The sequence below is a fragment of the Phyllostomus hastatus genome, unplaced genomic scaffold (genome assembly GCF_019186645.2).
Source record: "Phyllostomus hastatus isolate PE091 unplaced genomic scaffold, TTU_PhHast_1.1 phas_scaffold_216, whole genome shotgun sequence".
NCBI lineage: Eukaryota > Metazoa > Chordata > Mammalia > Chiroptera > Phyllostomidae > Phyllostomus > Phyllostomus hastatus.
Genome location: NW_025334018.1, coordinates 17,258,688 through 17,285,411, shown reverse-complemented (window position 1 = coordinate 17,285,411; position 26,724 = coordinate 17,258,688). Strand labels below are relative to the sequence as shown.

Genomic DNA, 26,724 nt, shown 5'->3' with positions numbered 1-26,724 from the left:
AATGTTAGAACGTGTTTTTTTTTTCCCCAGTGCTAGCAAATGCTGGGCAGCGACACATTCCCTGAGTGAGCAGGTCTGCCAGCTTCCTGGGACGAGGGCCACCGTCCTCCTGTGCAAACAGGGCCAAAGCCGCCCCGACCCAGGGCCTTGTTCACAAGCCCCGGGCGTCGTGGGACTCCGCAGCAGAGCGCTAGGGAGCTGCGTCCCCATGCTCCCGCCACAGGAGTGCCGCAGCGTTTATTTGAAATCGACCTGAATTGGTGAGAGTCTGAGAGCTCGACCTCACACACGAAGCTGGAACGAAATGTCCACGTGTTCCCCTCCACTCAGGATCCCCAGCCGGTGACTGAGAACTCCCCCGACTAAACCTGTGCCCTTCACTCACGAGCACCGGGCTGCCCACTCTGTCTCTGCTTCCACCCACTTTCCAAAGGCACGTTTACCACTCGGAAAGCTCAAGCCCGCTTAAGAGAGCCAACAACCTGAAAGGCAAAAGTTCTATAAAAAAAAAGGTGAAGTGTGGATCTTACCTCCGGTGCTTTCAGCATCCCCGGCTCTGAAACAAACGTGAAAATGGGCATGGTCAGTGTCAGGTGCTTTGGTCTGGGCAGCAGCCTCCGCGGGTTCTGTGCGGCGGGGTCAGACCCTACTGCTGTGCTCTCGCAGCAAATACCTGGAACACACTTCCAGGGCCCTGCCGGCTGGGCTAGTAAGTGTTTTGCAACTCCGGTTCTCTTGCCTCATTGGCTTGCCGGGAAGGTGACTCATAGTTCTAAATGCCTTCTCAGTTATGCTGAACTTTTTCAATTGTTTATCAAGCAGTGTGTGAACTCAACCGCAGAAAGCTCCCTGGAACAGGGGCTTGCCCTAAATGTATGCGCGTCGGGGAGAGCTGGGTGGGCACTTTCTTTCAACACGGTGGGTTTGAAGACCCTCAACACACCAACTGACAAAGGTATTGTTACAGTGACTACTTGCAACAATTGCAAATAGAACACATAACAAGATTGCATGTAATTTTTCTCATGAAGTGGCTATAGCTCCTATTTTTTATTTTTATTTATTGATTTTAGAAAGACAGAGGGATGGGGGAGGACGGAGAGGGGGCACGTCTATCTGCTGTTCTACTTACTCGTGCATTCACCGACTGATTCTCGGATGTGCCCTGACCGGGGACCCAGCCCTCGGGATGATGCTCTAACCAACGGAGCTATGTGGCTGGGGCTCTAGCTCTTGTTTTTAATTTTGGGGGGCATGTATTTCGATTCAAAAATGGGAGTAAGAACAAGGGATTGGATTCCAATGCAGATTCTCCCCTCCTCCCCAGGCTACTTGTCTCCGTGCGGAAACGACAATCTCCGTGACATTTCAGTTCCTGAAAATGACTAACAGGCACGAAGAGCCCAGGGCTCTCCAGGAGAGTGCCGCGCAGGAAGGCCAAGGGGCTGCCGCCCTGTGATTACAGGCACGCACCGCACGTGGGGAACCCAGTGCGCACTGTGTGTGCGCCTTTCCTCGTACCCAGGAGCACCTACACGTGCTCCAACTTCTCCACGCTGCGAAGAAAGACGCCTCATTATTTTGAGACTATGCCTATACTTTTCCCACCCAAAATGATCCTCTAAAGAAGGAACTGGAAAGAGAAAAAGGCACCAAGGAGGGAAAAATCAGGAGGAAAGGGGCAAGCCTAAACCCGAGTTCTCGTGGCCCCAGGGACGCCCATGCAGAGGATCCGAGAAGCCCCACCTGGCTGAGCGCACGGGGGACCGCCTGGGGGCACCCGACCGGCTGCCGCAGACCTCACGGCACAGGACGGCTGCCCAGGGCAGGGGACAGGTCCTGTTTCGTTTCGTGTGCGTTTTAAGGACTGCTCCTGACTAGTGGAAACGGAAGGTCATGAACAAAAGGTCACCTTTCTGAGAAAAGCTAAGTGTGCCTCCCTCGTTAACTTCCAACCCTCGCGCCCTCGCTTCAGAGACAGCCTTCAGGTCTGCAGCCGCCCCTGCCAAGGAGTGTCCCCGGGACGGGGAGCTCCTTCGCTTCTGCCCCCCCTCTACCCCCCACACACACACGGTCCCCTCCGGAACAGGCAGGCTTGCAGACGAAAGGCTGCCTGAGAGGGTGAGTCTGGGGACAGGGTCTCTGCCAGCACCACCTGGCTGGATACTGCGCCCAGACTTAGGACCCAGGCTAGCCGGCCTTGGGCTGTAATTCCTGTCTCACTGGTTTGACCAAAAAGACCTACACGCAGAACAGCCCTCAACCACTTTCTTCTCCAAGCAGTGAGTTTGAGGGAGCCCGGCCTCGACTCAGAAACTGCGGGGAGCACCACGCACACCACGCACAGCAGCGGCCCGCCCGCGGGGGCTGAGAAGGCTGGGCTACTTCTGGGAGGCCTCTCGCACTGGAGAACCCCAGACCTTCTGTGTTCCGTGTTCGCGCCTGGGTGTGCGCCTTCATTTCCATTCAAACGTATCTTTTGCGGGGGGCTCTGCTTGGAGGGGTTTCTACGTCTTGGGGAAGGAGGACTTTTACAATATGTTTTGAATGTGCTATTTTGGGGGCATGAAACTGATGCTAACCCACATGGCAGTAGCTGTCACGCTGTGCTCCATGAGGGTCCCCTGGGAGGTCCTCAGGACGAGGAGACCAGGGCCTCCACGGTGGCCCCGAGCTGTGCAGACACCCGCACCTCTTCACCCTGGAAACGGGCCCCAGGAACAGAGAGACCCTGGCTTGCAGCTCTTCGTATCTTGCTGCACTGGGGTAAGTGCCTGCTGGCCAGCCAGCCGCCCGCACCAGCCAGCCTCTGCCACAGAAGTCAGGAGGGTGCGGGGGCCCGGCAGGCCCATGTGGGGACAGAGGGGGCTCAGCTGACCCCCTGCTCAGCGCTCCTCCTTGGAAGCTGACAAGGGAGCTCCGCATGGGGACCAAGGTGCTGAGGGCCGACGACTGACATGCCCCCTTCAGCGGAGCTTGGGCCAGCCAGAAAGGCTGCTGGTTGAGACCCGGTAAGAGGTCTCTCGCTCTGGCTGCTGCTTCTGGGAACTGCCTTAGGGTAGCAAGTCAGCGCTGCAAGTGTTCCACGAGATTTTAATCCACGACCTGTCTTTCCCCTGCAGCCTACTTCTCAGGCTCCTGCGGATCAAACTGCAACATGTTCTTCCCCTTTCAGGACTCCTCCTCGGCGGCGACTCCCAGCCCCTCCGGGGGTTTGCGCCTGGCGTTGTTCTTCCATCCTGTCCCGACCGGTTGAGCGTGACTCAGAGCAGCGGCGTGGCTGAGGCGCCGGTGCCAGCTCTGGCTCCGCGCTCACGTTGGCGCGAGACAAGCGGTCTTCGCCGGGGCTTGAGTCTCACCTCGTATCACTCGTGTCAATTAAACTTCGGTCCTATCGCGTTTGTCCAACGCCAGGGACTCGGTGCATGCGTTATTGCACCATTCGCTTTGTCTCCTACCTGAAGCTCCACTTCCTAAGGTTAAACAAATCCACCTCCAGGAAGACCACTGGTCCCAAAGGGGCCGCAGAGAAGTCGTTGCCAGCTGTCTTCACGGCTAAAACGTGCTGTTTTTGTCACACATGAAAACTAAAAGACGGAGGGGCTGTCTGTTTGGGAGGTAGTCCTCTGACCCTTATTTTCACCGCTCAGATCTACAGCAACATTTTGAAGGAAAAGAAAGGAAGAAAACTATGAATAACACTTGGAAAGAGGCTTTGAGTCCAAGTGTTTTCAGAAGCTCCAGCAGGAATCCAACCACATAATAGCTTCCAGCCCGCTTTAAAAATTATTAATAGACCATTTGACTGACCCCAACAGTTAAATGGAAGGAATAACAACGATCCCCGAGTGGGGAATTGTCTCGCTAAGTTAGAAGAGCAGACTGACTCCTGTGCAAGGGTTTAAGCAGCACGAGGCGGAGCCCAGGCCAGGTTTGGGTTATGTAACCGACGATCAAGCCTCGGCTCACGGAACACTAATGCCATAAAGTGCCCGGTGCTGGAAGGCTGAAATAAAATTCTATTCGAGTTGCTTGGCTTGTGTTAAAATACTGCAATACTATTTATAAAAGAGCTGTTTCAGATGCCTGCTTGTGGGGGTGCCCAGGTTCTAGGTAGCAAACCTGCAGGGTTAAATCTCTAGGATCCCAAGACAACTTCCAGTGCAGGGCGGCCGGAGCAGCAGCTGGCCCAGATGAGAGCGTGATTGCCCAGAGAAGCAGATGGGGCTCTGCTCTGGTTAAATATTAGAACAGCTGGGGCTTGCGTCCGCACTCACGGGGAAGGTGCGCTAAACCACAGTCGTCTGCTCCAGCGTGATCTGCCTCGCAGTGCTGCTTCCTCGGTTTAAACCGAGGGGGTGCAGAGCAAGGTATACCGATCGATCTACTGGGGCAGGATGGGGACCGAAGGGTTTTTAGCCACATGTTACAGGAGGGGAAAGACACAAGCATCCCCGGAGGTGGCAGCTGCAGATGAGACCTTCACGAGGGGGGTGGGGGGAATACTGGGAGAAAGAAACGCCACTCCAAAATCACATCAGCTTTGCAGTGACTTGCTGAGCGAGTCTCACATAATGGAGTTCGTGCCTAGTCGTTGTTAAGCTGGGATGTTGTGGCAACACACTTCCAAGTCCACGTGCATGTTGATCACCGAGGTTGCCATGGTGACCGTGAAGGCATCAACTCAGGTTCAGCGGAAAAAAGAGCCAAACTGCCCGCTCCTCATAGCCATGCAAATGTTCAAATATGAAGACATACACTAATCACCCAACCTTCACATGTGCTTCCCAGCTGCACCGTTTGTGTTATAAATATGAAAAATAATTAAAAAACCTTTTTTTCATACTTCGTATGTACTTGAGTTCATAATCCGTCACAGTCAGATATTAATGAGAATGAATTGCTTCCTTCCTTCAGAAATGCACGGCATTTTTTGCCAAGTAATTATTATTTCAAGGATGAATGGAGACTAGATAAATTTAGGGGATAGAGAGCATGAAGTGTAAAAGGTTTCTGCAGCCTTAACTCCCACAGAAAGAGGTGTCTCAGAGCGCTGGCAATGCTCCATGGTCCGTGTGTAGCCACATCCGACCTCGTGAAGGGCTGCAGCAGGGCTGACACGCTCCTACGAGGGGGCCGGGGGGAGGACTAACTACGTGGGGTGACGCACCCTGACTCGGGACACGTTCCCTGCCGTGAGGGAGCCTCTCACCTCCTGGAGGACACGAGAAGTGCCAGAGACGCCAGGGCGCACCGCACACAGTCCCTGCGTCCCACTCCCGTGTCCCTTGCCATTCAGCTGAGATCACGTGACTGGTTTTAACCAGTGAGCTGTGAGCTAACAAAATGGCATTGCTCCCTTCCAGTCCAGGGGTCTTAAGACCGGCCACCCCCTGGAGGCCACGTGTTGAAATGGCAGCGTCACACTGATGCCCAAGCCCTGACTTAGAAGGGGGTGACCCCAGAGGGCCAGGAACCCACAGTGCTGTGTGTGTGTGAGAAATAAACTGCTACGTGTCAGAGGCCCTGGGATTTGGGGGGGGGCGGGGGGTGTTCTTAGGCACCCCAACACAGCCTAACTGTGGCAAATACATAAAACCTACACAGAAACGGAATAGAGAGCCATTTAAATCAGACCAGCGCTGGCGGTTAAGGGAGGTTAGGTGATCGGCCAAGAGCTGGGAGAAGAGGAAGGAAAGGAAGAGTGAGATCTGGGAACCTCGGGGAGAAGAGAAAGTGTGTTTCACGGGGAGGAGACAGGAAGAGTCGAGCAAGAACTCTAAAACTGATTTCTCCAGAAATAAAGGTACTTTTGTCATCAGGTGTCCTGTCAGCTGGTTCACTTTCCTGCCACTGGCTACCCTGACCGAGGTGCCCTGACCTCGGTGGGAAAGGCCCACGGATGGCGGGTGCTCAGGGCCCGAGCCTGTCTTTGCACAACCATTAGAAGGGAAGGCAAAGATCAACTCAGTGTTCTATCATTCATTCTTTTTTTTTTCATTTAACAGTGTTATTTATTTTTTTAATTTTAATTGTCGTTCAAGTACAGTTTTCTGCCCTTGACCCCATCCCAGCCCATCCCCCAGCCCTCCCCACCTCCCTCCCGTTCCCCCCCCGGCACCTTGTGATTGTCCATGTGCCTGTCCTTTATACTTGTTCCTGCAGGCATAAAGGACACATGGCCTGTCATTCATCCTTAAAGTGCCAGCCAGGGGCGCAGGCACATTTCTCTTCGGCTCAGCCGACACCCAGCCAAGGTCTAGGCTCCGTAAAGGTGCAACCACAGCCCGTACCCGCTCCCGCAGACCCTGTGCTCCTGTGCACACACCAGCAAGATTGTCTAAATAGCGTGCCCGTTGTGAAACCTGCACTGCTGAGTGCCTGCCGCGCCCCGTTCCTGGAAGCAGAAACGGAGGGCTGAACCAAACATAAGCCAGTGATGAGATTCTCCGCAAGGCGGGAAATGGCCCATAGAGTCTAGCTTGCCCACGACCTCAAAATATGAGCTGGAGGGTTAGGGGGGCAGGGTGAGGGGGGATAAAGGGAGGAAATTGGGAAAACTATAATAACATAATCAATACAAAATACTTTTAAAAAGTGTCATTGCTTAAAGAAATAACCCATTAGAAAATCTCTCCTTTTCCCAGAGAAAACCAAGCACACGATTCTGCTAGGTTGTCCCTCGGGGTGAGGTGTGCACATTGCACCCATGTGGCACGCGGCACCCAGCTAATGCACAGCCCAGCAGCCCAGCCCGGCTAATGCACAGCCCGGCAGCCCAGCCCAGCTAATGCACAGCCCGGCTAACACACAGCCCGGCTAATGCACAGCCCAGCAGCCCAGCCCAGCTAATGCACAGCCCAGCTAATGCACAGCCTGGCTAATGCACAGCCCAGCAGCCCAGCCCAGCTAATGCACAGCCCAGCAGCCCAGCCCGGCTAATGCACAGCCCAGCAGCCCAGCCCAGCTAATGCACAGCCCAGCTAATGCACAGCCTGGCTAATGCACAGCCCAGCAGCCCAGCCCAGCTAATGCACAGCCCAGCAGCCCAGCCCGGCTAATGCACAGCCCAGCTAATGCACAGCCCAGCTAATGCACAGCCCGGCTAATGCACAGCCTGGCTAATGCACAGCCCAGCAGCCCAGCCCAGCTAATGCACAGCCCAGCAGCCCAGCCCAGCGGGTAGGGCCTGACTCAGGACCTGACTCAGGATCTGGACCTCCTGGAGTTGAATCTTCGTTCTAAGAACGAAACCCCCGAGACAAGCTACTTAGGTCTCTGTCCTTCAGTTTCTTGTCTGTAAGCAGAAAAGCAATAAAACCAACCCCTGGGACTTTTACAGGACTCAGTGAGTGAACAGTGGTAGGGTACTTAGACTACAGTACCAGACACTTCATACATATTTATTTTAAAAAAAAACTTTTAAAGGCTAGGTGCTGTTATCATCCCTGTTTGAGGAGGGAAGAGAGATTAAGGAACTGGCTCCCAGGCCACCCTGCAGGTTAGCTGTGGAGCCGGGCTGACGCCGGACCAGCCTGCGGCGCGAGCTGGCGTCCCCGCCGCTGCCTGCCGGCTCCCACCCTGCGCAGGGCTGCTCGGGCAGGACGGAGGGGTGACGCCAGAGACGCACCGCTCTCGTGTCTGACGAGACCAGAAATCCCAACAGTTTCCAACTGACCTTTTTTAACATAAAAGTTAAAACTTCAAAGTCCTTTGAATGTCATTCTTGTGTCTCACTACAAAGTTTGGGGCTCACGAATTTTTTTATCCACATTAGCTCTACATCCCCAAAACAACAAGAAAATCACAGGGGGAAAAAAATGAGTTCTCAATGGAACACCTTGGATCCCAATACCGGGCCGGAGTGAACCCAGGCTCTGCGCCGTGCATCAGCATTAGTTCACGTGACTCCCCGTAAGAATCCTCTAATTTGCATTTTACCGATGACTAAATGAAAGCTCGGGAACGTTGAATTAACTTCTGCAAACCCGTGTAACTAGGAAATGGCGCGGTGAGAGCTTCAAGCGCCTCTGCCTCACTCTCAGTGACTCTCCCACAACCAGTCTCGGGGGATGGAAGAACCACGTGGGTCGATTCAGTGATGGCACCCTTGATGGCCTCCCAGACCGAAGCTCATAAAACAGGGCTGCGGGGTCCATGGAACCACATTGTTAGCCTCTGTGGGCAAATAACATGAATGGTCCTCAAAGACAGGAAAGGCCGGGGCCCACGCAAATGAGCGACGAAGTTTAAGGGCTCACCTGTGTGGGGAAGACGAAGAATAACAATCATGCTACATCCCATTTCCTCCACATTGTACAGCTTTGTCGACTGTTTTGTGACCTTCAGAGACACGAGCTGGTGCTAATCTCGTCTCCTGTACTTGACCGGCCTTGAGAACGTTGTGGAAGCACCCGGGGCCCTCTGAGGCTCCCGGGGCGAGGGGAGGGGTGCGCACAGAGCAGGCATTCCGCTAACGTCGGACCTTTGTCCGGGCAGCTGCCCATCTCACACGGAGACCGGCCCCCGGGGCCCCGAGAAATGCCCACCAGGGGAGCAGGGGAGAGAGCCTGCTGCGATCCCGGCTCTCTAATAGGATTCACACCTTTCCCGAGGCCGGCCCTGAAATGAGCTTTTCTTCTCCGGCTGCCTCCCCTTCTTCAGATTATCCAAAATAATTCAATGTCCACCTTCTCCTCCGGGGAGCTCAAAGGTTGACGTGGCTCCCTTTTGAACTCGAGCTGCTAAAGGCCCCTTTCTTCTCTTCAAAACGCGGTGCTGGTTTTGAAAGGTCCGATTGATAAAACGCAGAGAAACTCGGGGGAAAAAGGACAAAGACAAAGAAGAAGAAAGGGAGAGAAGAAAGGCCGGGAAGGAAAGAGAAGGAAGAGGCCCGAGAGGAGGAGAGAGGCGAAAGGCCGCACTGAATGCGTAATGGCCGACGGCTCCGAGGCCGGCCCGTGTAACAATCGCGGGCGTTATTTTCAAAGACCGAAGGGAAAACGTTGACACAAAACCCAAAGACTCTGTGCTCTTCGTTAAATGCCGGAAAATGGCAATGTATTCAGTTCATTAATTCATGAATTAGTCTGCGTGATGTTTACTTCTGGCGTCGTTAGCGCTTCTGAGCTGGGTGTTTAGGAGAATAAGGGAGAAGCTCAGGAACTGGAGGCAGAAATGACAAAACATTCTTTGTCTGGTTTTTGTGACTCCATCTGTCTGTTTTGGGGGTACCCGTACAGTGTTCGTGAGATCGGGGGGCTGGAGCAGGTGAAGTGGGGGTCGTGCGACCTCCCGAGCTCCCCTTGAAGCCTCTGCCTGCCAGGTAGGTAGAAAACTCAACGTGAACCTCAACAATTGTCTACCTGTGCCCAGAGTGACCGGTGCAGCGCGGGCACGCCCCAGTGAGCACAGACGAAGAGTTAATTAGGCCTCCGTTGTGCTTAGCAGGTTTTACATCCTAATTAAAGCAGAACCACAACAACAAATGTGACTTACCAGCAGAATTAACTCTACCACAGCTGTCTACTCTTCCCAGACATTCTTTGTGTGCTCTCGCGCCGCACTTAACACACTGGTAGCCTTGATAAAAGGTGCCCCTGGGAGGTAAAATGAGAGAAAGAGAAAGAGAAAGAGAAAGAGAAAGAGAAAGAGGTGGTGGGGGAGAGAAGTGTTAAAAGGGGCTTGGCTCCACCTTGACGAAATCCTGAGTGCACGACGGGAAACCAAAAGGCACACAGTGCCGCATGTAAAGCCCTCCTGGCACTGGGAGGGGACCTCCCTGGGGTCTGGAGAACCTGTCCAGGTTCAAGGCCAAGGAGAGCTCTGCGGGGCCCAAGCGATGAAGACAACCTCCCCTCTTTGGAACGTTTGGCTGGGACGTTGGAAAAGTCTGAATCACTCGGCAATCCACCTGCTCCCTGGCACGGAGCGCCCGGGCCCGCGCACTCACCTGAGGAGCATGTGGCAGGCCTTGCAGGAGGTGACCCGGGTGAAGGTGTGCATCTTAAACTCATGGCAGTTGGAGTCGGCATGGTCTGGCCGTATGTTGGACCTACAAAAAGAGGAACAAAGGATCTTCCTGAAGACAGGATCACACAGCGGCAGCCGAGTCATCCAAACCCAAAGTGAGCTAACACTCCATTGGGTCAAGACCTGATTCGGGCACACAGGCTACTATACACGCAATGCTTTCTCAAGGCCACAAGTGTGGTCTCCCTCAAAACATGCACGGGACTCTCACAGTGTTGGAGCCAGCACCCCGTGAGGATGGGAGCTGCCCGGTCTTGCTCAGAGCGACTGTTCCCAGAGAACAGCCCCGTGAGTCAGCCTGCCCAGCAGCACACAAGACCTGCTGGAGCGTCACGCTGCGGGATCGCTCTTCGCCCTCGCCGCGTCACCACAATGCGGACTAGCTGCTGCGGGTGGCGGGTGGGGGAGGGGTCCTGCTCTCCCCGGGCCCGTCTCTAACGTGCGTGCTGCAGTGGTCTATGAACGTGAAGAGAGTAGCTTCGTGAAACGTTCAGAAACAGCACACCGATCTGATCACTGAAAACGCCCCCCTTCACAGTTTGCACTCCTTGCGATGCAGATGAAAACTAAACAAAATGAATTTGCCACTTGGGTTTTATATATTATTTGCACTATGCACATATACAAAAATACATTAAGCGTGCCGCCCACTGACATTCACTGTGCATGTTCTCTGTGCTGATACGGTGACAACCACGTGTTGTTCATTGTCATGGTCAGCCTTCACAGCAGTCCTAGCGGTGTGGCACTCACAACACCACTAGCTTACAAGCCAGGACGCACAAGCTCACGCTAACGTAAGGACAATGGCAGAGTCGAGAACTCCAGCCCAGGCGTGTGCTTCTCGTCACTGAAGCTATACATTAGTCACCTTAATACCACTACAGTTTGGTGTCTACTAGGTATGTCGGAACAGCTAAGTTTAGCCACTTCTAGAGGATTTTTATACGTTCATCATGCACCCATGTCACAGAAGAATGCAGCAAAACGAGAAAAGGGTAAGTCAAATCAGAGGTGCACCCAGAAGGCTGAGGTGATGCTCTCCGAGACGTCACAGCAGTGTGAGGGATTGCAGGGAAAGTCTGAGCCGCCGACGGGTGCAGACGCCCCTTTTGCAGGGCACACGGACCACGGGCGGAAAACCGGGCATCATTCTTCAGGGACCAGGAGAGGCCTCTCGGGATGCACAGTCGCCAAGGCAACTGGGAGTGGCAGGCAGGGCGGAGAGGCCAGCCAGCCAATCCACGGGCTGAAGGTGAGCATGCTCAGAATGAGATTGAGCACAGCACGGCTGGCGGCCTCACCCTTAAGGAAAACATCCCCGCACAAGCGGAAAAGCACAGCCATTCATTTCCGCAGGGCGCGTCTGGGTCACTGATTACAAACCAGAGCGTTCTCCTTCACGAAGGGTGGGGTGGAGAAAAGATAGAAACCTGGAAACAAAACTTTCTTCACGCTGCTCTGAAAACACAGGATGCTCAAGTCCAGGGAGCCGGGCATTGAAACGAGCATCCGACCCCGTTTCCTGAGCCCCAAAGGGCTGTTTGTTCTCCTGTGTGCGTGGAGGCGACACAGTCCTAGCCAAACCGTCAAGGAACAGCGTGGGTCCTGGGGGCTCGCGGAATTCACCGGCCCGGAGTTGGGGACCAGAAGCAGGTCTTCTGCAGGCTGACACTCACGTCAACGGGGCCCAAACGGGTTAAGAATTTCGTTAATTTTAGAAACTTGGCTGGGACGGAGGTGGGACAACTATCTCTCAGGGTCAACTCAGGCCGACCTTGGACCGTTTGTATCCCACACTCTCCCCAGCTAACTAGCAATACGCTGACTTTTCAGGGGACAAAAAGCTGAGAGGAGAATCACATTGCGAGGTCAAAAAGCAAAGTCTTATAATAAAGAAAATAATTCTGAAAACAGCATTGACGGTAGTTGCCGTCAGGGAAATACGACCTAAGCAGAACCGTGGGGAGGAACCGGGGAAGGGCTTTTGAAACCAGAACTGCATATCATTTTTAAAATTTAAAATCAAACGCTAGAGAATGAAAGTTAACTCGCTGACCCCGAGTTGCTCCTGGGGCGCAGCGGAATATAAAAGCGGAGCGGAGGGCAGGGGTCTGGAATTCCACCTGGGCCCCAGCCCGAGCTTCCAAACCGCTGGCAGTGTGACCTCGGGCAAGCCGGTAAGTGGAAACCAGGAATACTAATCAAACCAGACTCGCGGAGTGAGGTCATGCATGTAAAGCGCTGAGGATGCTGCCGGGCCCAGAGCTGGGGTTCGATAAGTACTGGCTATCGTGCGGGGACTGCTGATTCCCAACCCACACGTCCGTGTTGCTGTCCGGCTAGCACTTTCTGAGCGGTGAGAGCGCCTTAGGCGTCCTGGGACCGAGATCCCCAGAGGGGTTCCCATTCGGAAGGTCGTTAGGTGCCCGGTGTCCTTGGGACCGAAGCCATACGTAATTATTTCAGCACAACAAGAACTGGGGTTACTCAGGAGAGGACAGGTGCAAAAAAGCCCGGGGAGTTACTGACGTCGTATCAAGGGAAGAGAGATGCCGACACACACGGTCTGTTGCCCGTGGAGACGCAAAACCAAGGACAGTGCGGTGGCTGGACGGGAAGAGCTGACAGGTGGATCGGAACAGAAGAGGACAGAGGAGCGTCGGAATGACAGGCAGGCCAACACGAAGACAAAAACGGTCACAAGTGGCATCTACTGCACACCGCTAGTGCGCGGGGCACGTGGGTGGGCTCTCCGTGTGCTTTCTCACGTGTGCTTCTCACAGACCTGCCGCGGCCATTCATTCATTCATTCATTCATTTATTCCCGTAATGCTTACTGAACACCCAGCACCCACACGGGTCGAGGCAGGAGCTGGAAGGGTCCTTAGGCTGGGGCCCACTCGCAAAGACGGGAGACGGGAGATGAGGAGAGAGAGGCCGGCCGGGGCCAGGGGAACAGGGGGGTCTTAGACAGGGGCGGATGTCACATTTAGCTGACTCCCTCCAAAGAGAAAGAAAGAAAAGCAAAAGCCTTTGTAGCCACTATGGAGAGAATCCTCCACAGTGAAGCAAGGGTGGATATAGTGAGACTGATTAAGCGGATGGGTTTACTGTCAGTTCACATGGAGGGTCACACACGGGTTCACCCAGTTGCTGGGTCGGGCAGTGACGCATAGAGACTTGCATCTGGGTGACCTGCTTTGATGAACAACAGTGTACTTAGGAGAACTCGGAAGGAATCCTTCAGATTTCTCAATAAAATGTGCCCATTTCTTTCGCTTCATAGAGGGCCCGTTATTTATACAATTAGTAGGTCAACCCCATATTCACAAGGCGAGGTGTGCTGACGCTCGAGGGCTCCTTGTAGCTTCACCTGTCTCCTCAGGTGGTCTCCTCTCACCTGCTCTGGGGGCCGGCCCGGAGCCGAGGGCCCCGCCCCTCCTCCTGGCCCGGGCGTCTTCGCCCTCCTCCAGCTCCAGATCCCCTGCAGCTCCCCGGGCACACACACCTCAGCTCCCCACCCGTCCCAATGCAGCTCATTCTGATTTCCATCCGTCTCCACCCACTCCGTCTTCCAACCTAGAAACTCAAGAGAAGTGCAACGAAGGTTTCCCTCGCCCCCAAACCCTCCACATGTTCATTTTCTCGGGACCCTCCTCTGCTCCAACTTCCCCTCCCCGACACGGATCAGTTCCTGTTCATTCGGCCTCGAGAATGCCTCCTCAAAAACTCGGGTCCATTCTCTCTTCTCCCTGCCTAATCCAAGCCCTCATTATCTCTCAGCTAATTGTGACAATGCCCTTAATTATTCCATCGCCCACTTCCACTCCCTAATTATGGCCATCTTCTACACTATTCCCAGAATTACCTTCCCAACATACAAATATGATGATCTCTCTCCCTCCTTTGTAGATTTCTGCTGGTCCCTACCGGCTACGGGACAAAGTGAAAACTTCCAGCAGCGGCCACGAAGGGTTTCCAACCCTAACTTTTGCTGCCTCTCGCGGGCCTCTTCTCTCCCGAGCTCTCATGAGATACACACGCCGGGTACAAAGACCCTCCCACAGTTTCCAGACATATCCTCCTCACCCACAATTCTGTGCTGCTGCGGTCCATCCAGTCTGCCTAGAACGCACCCCTGAACATCCCACTGCTAGTCTGCCTGGTTCCTCATTTAAGACCCGAGAAAACAAGGCTGGTTGCATGGTGTTCTCTGCCATCGCCATCGGTCACCATCATTAAAACTCTAGGAAGGGACGTGGGTGCTCACTATACATCACAAGGTTTAAAAAAAAAAAGAAGAGGAAGTCTGGGCAGGCTCCACGAGGAACTGCAGCACCCTGGCCCACCAAATAACCTCATCCCTGAGCACCCCGGGGTCATTCCCAAACCCAGGTCCCCAGCAGCCCTCCCAGGGCCACCTGGCAAGTGGACTCCTTTAAAGGCAGCAAATGCAAGCCTTCTGAGCTTGCTCTGGTCTGCACAGAGACGTCTAAGACAAACCCGAGCATGACACGTTCGGGTTCCGTGCGAATGAAACTTAGAAGATAGAAAAGAGCCCTGGCTGGCGTAGCTCAGTGGATTGAGCACGGACTGGGAACCAAAGTGTCCCAGGTTCGATTCCCAGCCAGGGTACATGCCTGGGTTGCAGGCCATGGTCCCCAGCAACCGCACATTGATGTTTCTCTCTGTCTATTCTCTCCCTTCCCCTCTAAAAATAAACAAATAAAATCTTTAAAAAAAAAGAAGATAGAAAAGTACTCAACCAACTAAAACTAACCAAATTCTTGAATAAGAAGCTTGCATATTTTATTATAAATATGCCATGTCTTCTCAGGTTCGTTTATAAATTGCAAACAATTCCTTCATTGCAAACTAACACACACAATTACACCCCAACGTATAACTGATGAACTGTTGAACATGGTTACAGATTTAGTGCCCGACTTCCTTGCACCAAAGTGAAGAGGAAAATAGGATTATTTCTGGGACAGCTGTATAAATGTTTCTAGCACCAAAGTGTAAGAAAAATGCTTCTGATGGGTTTTCATAAAAGGGACACAGTGTGTGATACGGAGCCAAGACCTTCAACAACATCCTACAAATGCAATTGTGTGCCTGCCCTTTCTAACTCTTCTTGATGTGAGCCATGGACACAGTGCAGAAAGAGCCATTCTACAGGACCTAGCTCATCTACACGCTATGATTTAAACAGCCACCGTGTCCCCTAAGTCAGACACCAAGCTTTGACTGGTCCAACAGCTTTCAGATGTAGGAATTAATCATTCTAAACATACGGAAGTTATCTACAGATAAGGCAAACGTTTGTGCCAAATCTTCTAAGACTGGATCTAGGGGTGGCAGTGATTAAAATCTAGAAGAAGTTTCTAAAACAAATAAAAGGCTGTTGTTACCATGACATTAGCTTATATATAAATCATTTCTCCAGGAGAACTGAAGACAGATCAGGTAAACGCACAAATCCCAGCACCCCAAAGGGACCTGAAAGGGTCTGAAATACAAACCCCACACAGTGCCCTGGAGGCAGCACAGGCCCTGAGCCAGCTCGTCAGAGGGGTCAGCGTAGGTCAAGTTCTCATACGCTCTTAGAATTACCCGCCGAACATCCAAGAACACCAAAATACTGCACCCATGTGGTTTCTGTCAAGTCCCAAGCACTTCTGAAGTCTCCAGCTCTGAAAAGGCACATTTAAAGTAAATCTTAGCCGAAAATAAAAATAAGGTTGATCATTTCACACCTCACACTTAGACTTCCCTATAAGATTCAATGTTTAAGGGTCTCGTTAAGTGGTGGATTTTGTTGTCGTTTTTTCCTTTCTTCTGCCAACATGAAAAATTACAGAATACAGCCCCAATAGTTGTTTTTTAATTATCCTATATGGTGTTTGATTCCTGGTCAGGGCGCATGCCTAGGGTGCGGGTTTGATCCCCAGTCGGGGCGCCCGTGTTCGAAGCAACCGATGGATGTTTCTCTCCACACTGATGCCTCTCTCTCCCTCCCTCCCTCTCTCTAAAATCAATAAAAACATATCCTTGGGTGAGGGTTTAGAAAGTAAATAAAATATCCTATATTGTGAAATTAAATGCACCAAGTAGATAGCAGATAAGTCTGAAAGACATTTTTCATACAATCTGTCAGTAAATAAACTATCCTAAATCCTTGCTTGTTTTTTCCCAATTTGTTCCCCTAACACCACCATATACTAATTACCCTGCTGGACATTTGGACAGGTAAGAAAATGAAAAACAAACAGGTCCTTCGAAAACCAAGTTAAAAAGCAAACAAACAAAAACAAGGATCCAAAGGGACACCTTGCCCTATCCCCAAGGGTTCACACAAGGAATGAAAACAAAAAAGAGATTTACAAACCACATCCAAATCTTATTCTTTATATTCCAAATCATGCCTGGTCTTTTATCTCAGGAAATAAGCAAATACTTTCAAAATACCAATAAAAGAAAGACAATGCTTGGCTCTGAAAAACCGTGTTTCCTTATCGGCTACATATTGCGCTTCTTTATTTCACTCAACGTGGGCTTTACAGTAATTTTAAATACACATCTGCCATGGAGTTTCTGGGGCATCTCAAGGAAATTAGTGAGTGAGATGTAAAGTTGGTTGAAGCCACGATCAATTTAAAGTGGGGAAAATGTCCAACTGCATGTAATTTGGGTCTTGATTTGTTACACACTTGGTGTGTGGCTTTTGGCACGTGACGTATCTTTCTGTTTTCGTGTTGTCACCAATGAGAGCGTGACGGCTGCCGTCCCTGCTGCTGAAGTGAAGGCCCCGCGGTGAGAGGAGGAGGACCTGCCCCTGGTCGGCACCTGCTCTCTGCATCAAAGTTGCCCTGAAGATTAAATGAAAACACACATACGTGCATCCTACTACACTCTAGGTACTAAAGGATGAGAAGCATCATACAAATGCCAGATGCTAACCCTGTCATCGCTGTTGCTGCCCTAAGTGACAGGGACGTCACAGAAAACCCACAGGCCTCGCACGGGTAGAATAGAATGAATGGTGACCAACCCACCCCTGTATCCTGAATCAATGGGAATAAAGCTTTGCTTGAATTAGACATGTAATGAGCACATTAAAGCTTATTGTTATTATTGTGCATTTAGTCATACATCCAACAAACGCACTGAGCGCCTATGCGGGCTGGTTGTTTTCTAGCATTGGGAATACAACAGGGACTCTATCTCCCTCCACCAGCGATGGAGCCCCAGTTCATTTGGGCTATCTCGCTTTACTTCAATTCTTCCATTAAGACAGACTTTTCATCCTCCTGGTGGTGCATGACTGAGAGAGAGAGAAAGTCGTCTCGCTGTTCAGGATTAAACAGCACTGTGTTAGTTACTTCGCATAAGGGAGAGGTCCTAGAGAATTTGGATTTTCTCATTCACTGGCCCAATAAAGCCATACCATAATTTTAAAAGTCCAGATAACGTGAGCCAGGAATGCTGGGGTTGGCATGGTGAATTTAACTCTTGCGGCACATTTTAAATTACATCTGATAATATTGAAGTCTGCTGTTTTAGAAGCCCGGGAAGATGGAGATGACACAGCCACAGCGCAATCTTTGGGGACACCAGAGGGACTCAGAAAGGTAATCTACAAGCTTCCTCAGGATTTGCCCTTCAACTTCAAGGATGATCAAGGAAGAAAACCTTTCATGGACATTCCATTCTTCGTGCATAAAGTCTCTGTTTGACACTGAACTCCAGAAGTTCAACACAAATTGGGCAGGAGTTCAGTCTAAATTTGGCATGAATGGAGGCTACGACCACTTACCAAAACCAAACATGACTGTCCAGAGAAATCGAGCACTTTAAAATGTTAACTGTGTTTATGAGCGGAAAAGGCATATTCATTGGTCACACTTCTGTGATAACACAGACCAGGAGGGAAGACCTTCCCAGTGGTGTGGCCGCATGCCAGGCCTTGGGGGACTTCGAGGTCAGGAAGGCGCCTGCCCTCTGCACGCGGGCCGTGGCACTGAAGAGACGGGACTCGCGCGTGGATGATGTACGGAGAAGGGAAAGACCTGGGTGGGACCTGCAGGGCCATGTGGCAGGCAGCTACAGAACTGTCTGGGGACCGGACACGAGAACTAGAGATGGGAGGGCGGAGGGGCGGAGAGGAGAGTCCCCACGCCAGAGCCGATACGAGGGAGACTTTCATCAGAGTGAGAGAGCAGGGGCTGGTGTGCGAAGGCGTACACCGGGCAGAGCAAGCACTCAGCCTCAGAGCGGATGCCCAGAGGTCTAGGGTGGACCGGAACACCATGTGGGGGTTCGAGTGTGTAGATCATGTTTAGGCATAAGGAATGGAATCAGGGCACAAGGAAGCAGGACCACAACAGAAAAACAGGTCTGGAGGGTGGGCCGGGAGGGCCCGTGCAGCAGGTAACTAGGGTTAGATGACTGACCGCAGTGTACAGGCTGCTACGGGATGTCTGCACTGGTCTTAATGCCCTTCCCACAGCCGATCGGGGCTGCGGAGGGCTGACAGACAAAAACCACAAGGCCAGCCACCTAGACCAAGGGCAAGGGCCTCTGGGGAGCTTTCAGCATCTGAGCTGGAAGGAAAGCGCACACGCTCTGAGAAGGCAGTGCACAGCGGCGCTGGGAACTGCTACAGCGTTTGGCAGACGTGGAGAAAAGTCTGGACGGGCGAGGGGAGCAGAGGCTGCGAGGGGAGCTGGTGCATCTGACCCCCGAGGGTTGGACGAGATGAAAACCATGCGTGTCCCACGGCGTCTGGACAGAAGCAAACGCAGGTGCATCTCTCTCTCCAGAAGGAAAACACGAGCCCCCTCCCAGCACCAAGGCGACCCTAGAGGGAGGAACAGCCCGAAGTTTCTGCGGCCTGTGCCTCGGCCTGAAGGAGACCCGGTGCTGCCTTCACACCACCCGGCGCGCAGCGCGGCAGGAACAGCGAGCACACGCCGCGGCCTCCGGCCCAGAGCGGCTGAGGGCCACCGTTCACGCCGCCCACAGCTCACGTCCCCCGGCACTGGGGCGACAACATTCCGCACATGAGTCTGAAGGAAATAAATCCACACCCGAGAAGACTCCCCGGGTGTCCCGAGGAGCAGACAGCGAAGGGGATGTTTAGGATTTCAGAATACGCCAGAAAGCCTGAATGCACCTTCAGCTGCCGCGATGAAGCTTTCAGTTCCTGCCTTTCAGCTGAAGGTTGGGTTTTGTTTTGTTTCCCTTCGAAACTAATTACGTTAGAGAAACTCCGAGTAAAATATTCTGCAGAGCACACCTCTCACCATCCTCGTCAACGAACTTCAGATTGCCCCGTGATTTGGGATTCTCTACCCTACAGTCTCTAACCATTTTGAAATCATTTGCACTCCCCAGTGAGGCCAAAAGCACACAGAACAGTAAAACTCGAGTGGCTCTTCCTAAAACAAAAAAAAATCTGAACAGTCTCACTGGCTCGAAACAGACACATGAGCCAGTTGACCTCAAAAAAAAAAAAATACTGCCTTCAAAAAATTTCCCAGCGTGCTAGCAAATGGACTCATTTCCAAAAACACTCGAGTGTCTGTGATGCTCTAGACAATGTGTCACAAACCACAGCTAAATCCCCGACCTTGGAAGGCTGTGCTCTGAGTGACAGAGGACCGGCTGCAGCCCGCAGAGCCTCCTGAGCCCCCTCCTTCCCCGGGGTTCAGCGTGCACAGCTGCACGGAGGTGCCCTTGCTCCCCTGAGGACTTCCCCGCCGGCCTTGCCTGCCCGCCCAGCCCAAGTCACAGCCACAGCCGCTGGGCCCAGCCCCTGTGCGCATCATGACCCCTCCCCTCCCCAACACACACCCCGACACCCAAACGGGACCTGCCCCTCCGGCCGGCAGCTCAGCCCTGCGGCGAGCTCTCCTTCGTCGGCCACCGTCATCCTCCACTCGGCCCCCTCTGGCTTTTGCCTGGATTCTCCCTCCGGGCCTGGCCCCTCCACGGACAGCCGGCTCAGCAAGACCGTTTGAGTTCTTTCTGTCCCTCACAGATGACCTTCTGGCCGCGTGCACAAATCCTGTGGGAAGTGACCAAACCGGCCCCTGGCCGTTGTCTGTCCACTTGGGCCCGAACACCAAGCCCAAGTTCATCTGGGAGGAGAAACCCGCGTCTTCAGCCCGGCCGCCCGGCACGGCTCCAGGTGGCTGCGGCGCCGTGACGGCTGGCTGCGCGCTCTCCCACTTAATGTCACGACAGCTCCGTGAATAGGTACCGTCACCTCCGTCTGCAGGTCATGAAGCTGAGCCTCGCAGAGCTTAAGTGAAGTGTTGAGGGCTACCTAACCGGGAAACCCAAGTGCTACGATTCACATGTTGGGTACTGGTGTCTCGAACGAATGCCCTCAACCTCTGTTTGATAGGACCTCCACATTAACACAGGAGAGAGAACTTCTGGGGAGTCCTGGTTTCCGGGGATCTACGCAGCCACCCCTGGATGGTGAGCAGGAGAAGAGTCCCTGCCCACGAGCATGGCCCACCGCAGGGCAGGGCACTCGGCGAGGCTGCGGCTGCGCCGCACCCACCGAGCTCAGAGCTCCGACCGCGGATGCCCCAGCTGGCGGGCTGACACTACGTTCAATCGCAGGGCGGCAGGCGGCTCCATGGACCAGCCCACGACCCAGCAGCTCGGGAACGACTGAACGCGGCTGCCAGCCACCCAACACAGGGCAGCATGGCCCTCCCCGGCCCCGAGACAGTCTGGGGTGGCGTCTCCCATTCCGCCTCACGTGCGTGAGCAGCACCACCGTGTCCCCAGTGCTGTAAAACAAGAACACGGCATCTCACCGACGTGGGGCTGACGTCAAGGTTGAGGGCATTAACTCACTCGAAGGGCCTGGCCCACGCCTGACTCACGGTGAACGCAGAATAAGCGGTCGCCAGCACTATTGTAACTGAATGCTGCAGCGAACGCTGTGCGGAAGATACGACATCCCCGCTCCGTGACTTCCCAACTGCGGCTCGCAAGGGCAGAGTGACTCGCCCAGACTCACGAAGCTGTTCGTGGGCTGAGCTCGGATCTGACCGGTAGATGCTGCCCAATGCTAAGGAGCCTGTCAATGACCGTGTGGGTCAAAGGGCAACGGAAGGACGTCAGAGAGGAACGTGGTCCCTCCGACAGCAGCATCTCATCGCGAGCTCAGAGGAGACCCGTTTGGGAGCCTTCCCAGGCTCACTGCAGCCTCAGCTCCAGGCGGCTTTTCCTGGTCGTGAATATTCCTCCTTCTCTCCACGCCTCCCAACCCCACTTAGCCCTGTGGTTTGGGTCCCCGCCTTTTCCTTGTGACCTTCCTGATTCACTGCAGACCCCGTGATCTGTCCTTTCTCTGAAATTACGTGGCACTTACCACCTGTAAAGTGTCTTATATTATTTCCCCACTGCTCTACTCACTCCTTTATTCAATAAATATGTATCGAATGCCTAACGTGCTGGAGAGAAAAACAACACACACACACCCAGACCCCGGCCTTAGGGCTCTTCCCATCTGCGATGAAGATGAAGAATTTAAACAAGTAACTCTAACCAAGTGCCCCCGGAGGTGTAAGGGAGGGAGGAGAACAAAGAAGAGATTGATCAGCCCCCCAGTGCAGGTCGGTGAGGGTGTGGAGGGCGTGGAAAGAGAGCAATTGCCTTCGATCTGAACTGGGAAGATGCGAAGGTGTTTCCTCGTAGATGCCAGGAGAGCCCGGCCCACCGGCGGGTCGAGAGCCCAGTGCTCGGAGCCCCAGAGCCGCAGGGGCACCTGGCGTGTCCTGGCGCCCCCAGGGCAGGGCTCAGTCTGGGGGCGGCCCTAGATCTGGAAACCATGAGGCTGGAGCTGGGCGGGGCTGGTGGCAGCGGCCTGTGGACGCTCACGGGGTCTCATCCCCGTCTGCGGGCGACAAGTGAGCACCACAGACCGGCCTGCAGACTCCCACACTGTGTCTGCGTGTCGGGGAGAAAACTCCGCAGCCACGCTGGGGGCGGAGGGGACCAGGGACAGGGAGACAGCTTCCGAGACCCCTGTCACAGGCTCGGTAGATGGGTCTGAAAATTTAAACAGAGACGGTGGTGACATTAGGAGTGGAAAACAAGTCCAAATTAAAGGTCCAACCGATAGGAGGGCGGCACGCCAGTTCGGAGACGGGCAGTTTAGAACAGTGGGGGCTCCCGGTGAGGACGCTGCCGCAGGGAGGCCAGTGAGAGACAAACAGCAGCCAAACAGAAATGACGGAACCCCCGACTCCGCGTACTGTGAGCCCTAATCACAAACATGAGACTGAATGTGCTGCGTACTGGCGGGTTTCAAAGGGGGAACTTCAACATAGTTGGCATTAGCCTGCATATAACTCATGCCTTACGGTCCCAGTACTTTTCCCATCATCCCCAGTTAATCACGAAATCATCGCCACTACATTGTGATCTCGGGGCGGGCCTTACTCTCCACGGGAAGGCTGCTGACCCCCCGGATGGGTTTTCCGTAAAGACGGTGGGAAGTTCACGGAAGAACTCGGGGTGAAGGGAAGGGAAGGGAAGGGGCGTCGCGCCCTGGGGACGGCTGAGGACACACGCAGGGGTCACTGACTTCGGGGCAAGCTTTAAACCTGCTGCTCACGCCAGCAAACTTCCAGGGCGAAGCAGAGTCCGTTTCTTGGGTTCCCTGGGCAAGGATTCAGCTCCCACACGGGAATTCTTTCACCCAGGGACCATTTCTATCCCCACCCTATTCCCCCACCCTAGAGCAACGAGGGTGGCCGTGTTATCCCGGGAAGTGTGTCCTTTCAAACAGCAATTCTCACCAAAGGAGGCAAACACAAACCGCCTTCAAATTTAGACCATTGCTGGATGGAAAAAAAAATCTCTAATGAAAGATTTTAATACAATGCTATCAATATCTCTATTGCAGAACTAAACGATGATGTGTGATAGCCTACCTTCAGGCCTGTTGAAAAACATCAGTGATCTTTTAAGAATCTGAGCTCTGATATTTGCAAAGTGCTTTCGGTTCAGCAGAGGAAAAGCGCCACAGGAGCACACACACAGGTGAATCAATCAATCCAACCAAAAAAAATGTTGCTCACAGAAGACAAACACATCACCGCAGAGCAGAGTTTTATTAAACTTCACGGAACAGTGCCGACCGCTGACCGCTCACCACAGCCTCCCCAGTCTGGCCCCTGACCCGACCCGGAAGAAGTTACTGATTAAAGGACTCGATCCGTTCTCTACATAATAATGCTTCGGCCTATAAGGTGTTAAATATCAAACGGGCCTCCTCACTGGAAACGAGTCACGATAAAGCTTCCTGGACCACACAGCCCCTGGGCTTTCTGCTCGAGGGTTCTCAGCCAGTGTCTCTGGCTGCTGCAAAGAAGGGTATGTTCGACTGAATGGTCATAGACCGTGAATCTTACTCGTCATGCCTTTGAGTGTAAGCGAGCCTTCATTTATAATTAGCCTAATTAAACTAGTTTTCGGTGTCATTTAATCATTTCCGTAGATGGAATAAGGCTTACAGAAGTTACCTGATGGTTTGCAGAACAGGTACACAGAATTCAAAGCACATCGTCACCATGAGGGCGTGGAAGCCTCAGCCTTCCCAAAGGGACCCCACACTGTTATTATCTGCTGTGTGCACCCACACGTGTTCTTATAAACACACACGGGCACACACGTGCATGCACGCACGCACACGAGTAGTGACTGGTGTGTTTTTGAGAACCAAAAGAAAGCGAGCACGAAAAATGCCGTGACTGCAGGGTTGAGAAAAAGGGGAATAAACGCACACTATTATTTTTCTATCAGAATTAGCTAACGCACCGTCCCCGGCTTCTCTCACCAGTCACAAGCCTTCGACATAGTCAAGACAGAGGCTGCGTGGAGGCAAGTAGAAGAAAGGGAAAAGTTTCTAGCGATGCAAGAAAAAAGTAGGCTGCACACAGTGCTCAGCCCCCCGCTGAACTGATGGATGCAGTGAGCCCCAGAGACGGAAACGGACCCGCCCGGGCCCCCTGGGAGAGTCGGCGGTCGGACGGGAGGCATGCCTCACCTTTTTCCTCCTTGTCCCCCGGCTTTGAACCCCACGGCTCCGCCTTTCCCACTGGGCTTTCTATTCTGTTTGTGGGGTGATGGATAAGAGCCACACAATTACATCTCAGAATCTTGGAGCCTTCATTCCTATTCATCATTAACATTGTCCTCAGCTGCCTTCCCTTCCCTCCAGATTACTGAAGAATATTACTCAAACGTAAATTAATCATTAGGCATTTAACCTCCAAACACCTTTATGAAATCAGGTTTATTGGCAATTTTACATAAATGTGAATTCTCACTTTCCAAATGGATTCAAAAACCACTTGCAAACAGCCTAGTAATAAACATTTAAAATTAATATCTGACTACTTCCCCTCCCAGTCAGATATTCAGATTGTCAGCCTGTCTGGTATGCTCAAAGTGGCGGGCTGGCCATATTTTACATTAAACATAAGCCCACGAGAGTCAGCCTTGGTGGGCCTTGCCCATTTCGACCTGTGTCCATATCAAGAGTCAATACAAACCTAATAGTAAAACACTCAGTCTCTTGCATTGAAATTTCATAAAACCGAGGATTCTCTTAAAGCATCAATACACTTTCAGGGTCATTTCCAAACCCCCCAGTAAACTCAGTCTAAGGGGAGTTTATTATAATTGAATACGGAATTGCAAGTTGGACTGCACAACACATTAAACAACTGAACAAGCAAGAGGTTTAATTAAGTTTCTAATTCACGTTGGACCTCACTCTATGCTGCAAACGTGAGGCCTCATGCTGGTATCACGTATTCCAGAGTCAGGAGCGCCTGCTGAACATAAATCTGTAATGTCCACAGTCAGCCATACGTTGATGTCGCATGGATGGTGGAATAGCAGGTCCTATTGCTAATATCCGCTGGGGAACACTGGCTGAGAGTTCCTCCTCCACCCCATGCCCACTGGTCTCCAGACAGGGGTGTTGGGGAAAAGTAGACGCCCCATTTTACGGAAGAGGAACCCTCTAATAAAGGGCGTGCCCTGAAACAGCAATCATCATCCCACTACCTGCTAATCCCCTGGCTTTGGGTAAGTTCCTGTGTGGTGGGCAAAGTTTCCCGGGGTCCAGTAGGACGCGCCGTCTGAGGTCGGCCGGCACACAGGCCCCGATCGCCAACCTGCTAACTGACCTATCTACAAGAAGGCTGCGGTGAGCGGGGTGGGCGCCGCTCCGACCTCTGTGGCTCCGAATCTAGGGTTCTCTCTGTCACACGGCCCCAGGGGAACACTGTCACGAGGACAGTCTCACGTGTGTGAGGACGCACGGTTCACATAACTGTACACGTAGAAGTGTGTGTATGTGTCCAGCACAAAACGTCCCCAGATCCTCTATACCGAGGAAAAGGCTTAGCACAGACCACTTACTTACCATCTTGCACAAGTCCAATGCCACAGGCGAAAGGGACGCTTAGCTGTATACAACCAGCCGAAAAAGTGTTCGCAAGACGAGACGGTAACGCAAGCCTGAGGCTCAATTCACTCATCACTGTCCCTGAGCGTCATTTTAATCCTGATCCTTCCTAGCTTGAAGGACTCGCGAGAGTCTCTAATTCATTATCCCCAGTGTCTGTGGTAATGCAGAAAACCCATTAGGTTGCTCTATGCTGTTTCTTCTAGTAAATCAAATCCCCAGAAAAAAACAGTGGCATTCTTTCTCGGTCTGGAAGACGCTTAGGACATCGCGATAATTGAGAAACGCCATTGCAACCCTCGCTCCAGTTAAACAGCCGGGGCAGAGTTCTGCCTCCGTAAACCATGACCTTGGGCCTGGCTTGTTACGCATGCAACCCTTGTTCCGAGCGAGCCCGTCTTTAAAATGCACCGACAGCCACAGCTTTAATTTAAAATGCCAGTGTTCGATATGTCAGAGCTCAAATAATCTCTGAGAAGGAGCTTTAATGCGTATATATTATTAATGCACTATCAAAGAACAGATCCCCGCGTTGATTCCCACCAACGAGTCATTAGTCAAAGACTACAGAAAGCGAACCTGGTGTACAGTAATAGACGGGTTTTATTTCTGGTCGCTCTGACGATCCGGGGGAGGGGAGCAGAGGAAACCACACGCAGTCTGCAGTTTCCGGTCAGGAGACGGGACACCTGAGTCCGACACGACGCCGGTTCCGTCCCCTCTCGCCCCTGCGGGGGGACGCGCTCTGGGAACAGCCCTGGGAGAGCACGCCTGGAGGCGTGGCCTGCCGAGGGGGCCTGGTGCGGGGCCATCCCCGAGAACTGGGTGGCTCAGGCAGGCTACTTACGTCTCTGGTCTTTAGTTTCTCATTTGCAGCCACAGAACTTACCCCCCAATAGGTTTTGTGACAATTCAGCGAGGCGAATATAAAAACCGTGGCCCTGTGCTCAGAGACATGGCCTCACCGTCGGCAAATGCTAATTCTCTCCCGGGACTGAGGTAAGGAGAGGTTTTCAGAGTAACAAGCACTAAAAGGGCTTGTTGGTTCACCGTAACAATAGCAAACTATAAAACAGGATAGTATTTTTAATGAAATTTTTTTATTTAACAATGCCCATCCATTTAGGGCATCTGTGACTTTTTTTTAATCCTTACCCAAGAAAATTTTTTTATTGACT

The 26,724-nt window shown here is 52.7% G+C and overlaps 1 protein-coding gene across 3 annotated transcripts in view; it reads right to left on the bottom strand.

Moving 5' to 3' along the window:
* Window positions 1–26,724, bottom strand: part of VAV3 (vav guanine nucleotide exchange factor 3) — a 263,079-nt gene that overhangs the window by 83,706 nt on the left and 152,649 nt on the right. For all 3 annotated transcript variants that reach the window (XM_045816668.1, XM_045816669.1, XM_045816670.1), the window contains exons 16-18: window positions 9,953–10,054; window positions 9,499–9,599; window positions 531–556 (exon numbers count right to left, since the gene is read on the bottom strand). In XM_045816668.1, coding sequence (XP_045672624.1) covers window positions 531–556; window positions 9,499–9,599; window positions 9,953–10,054 — 229 coding nt within the window. The remainder of the gene's footprint in view (window positions 1–530; window positions 557–9,498; window positions 9,600–9,952; window positions 10,055–26,724) is intronic.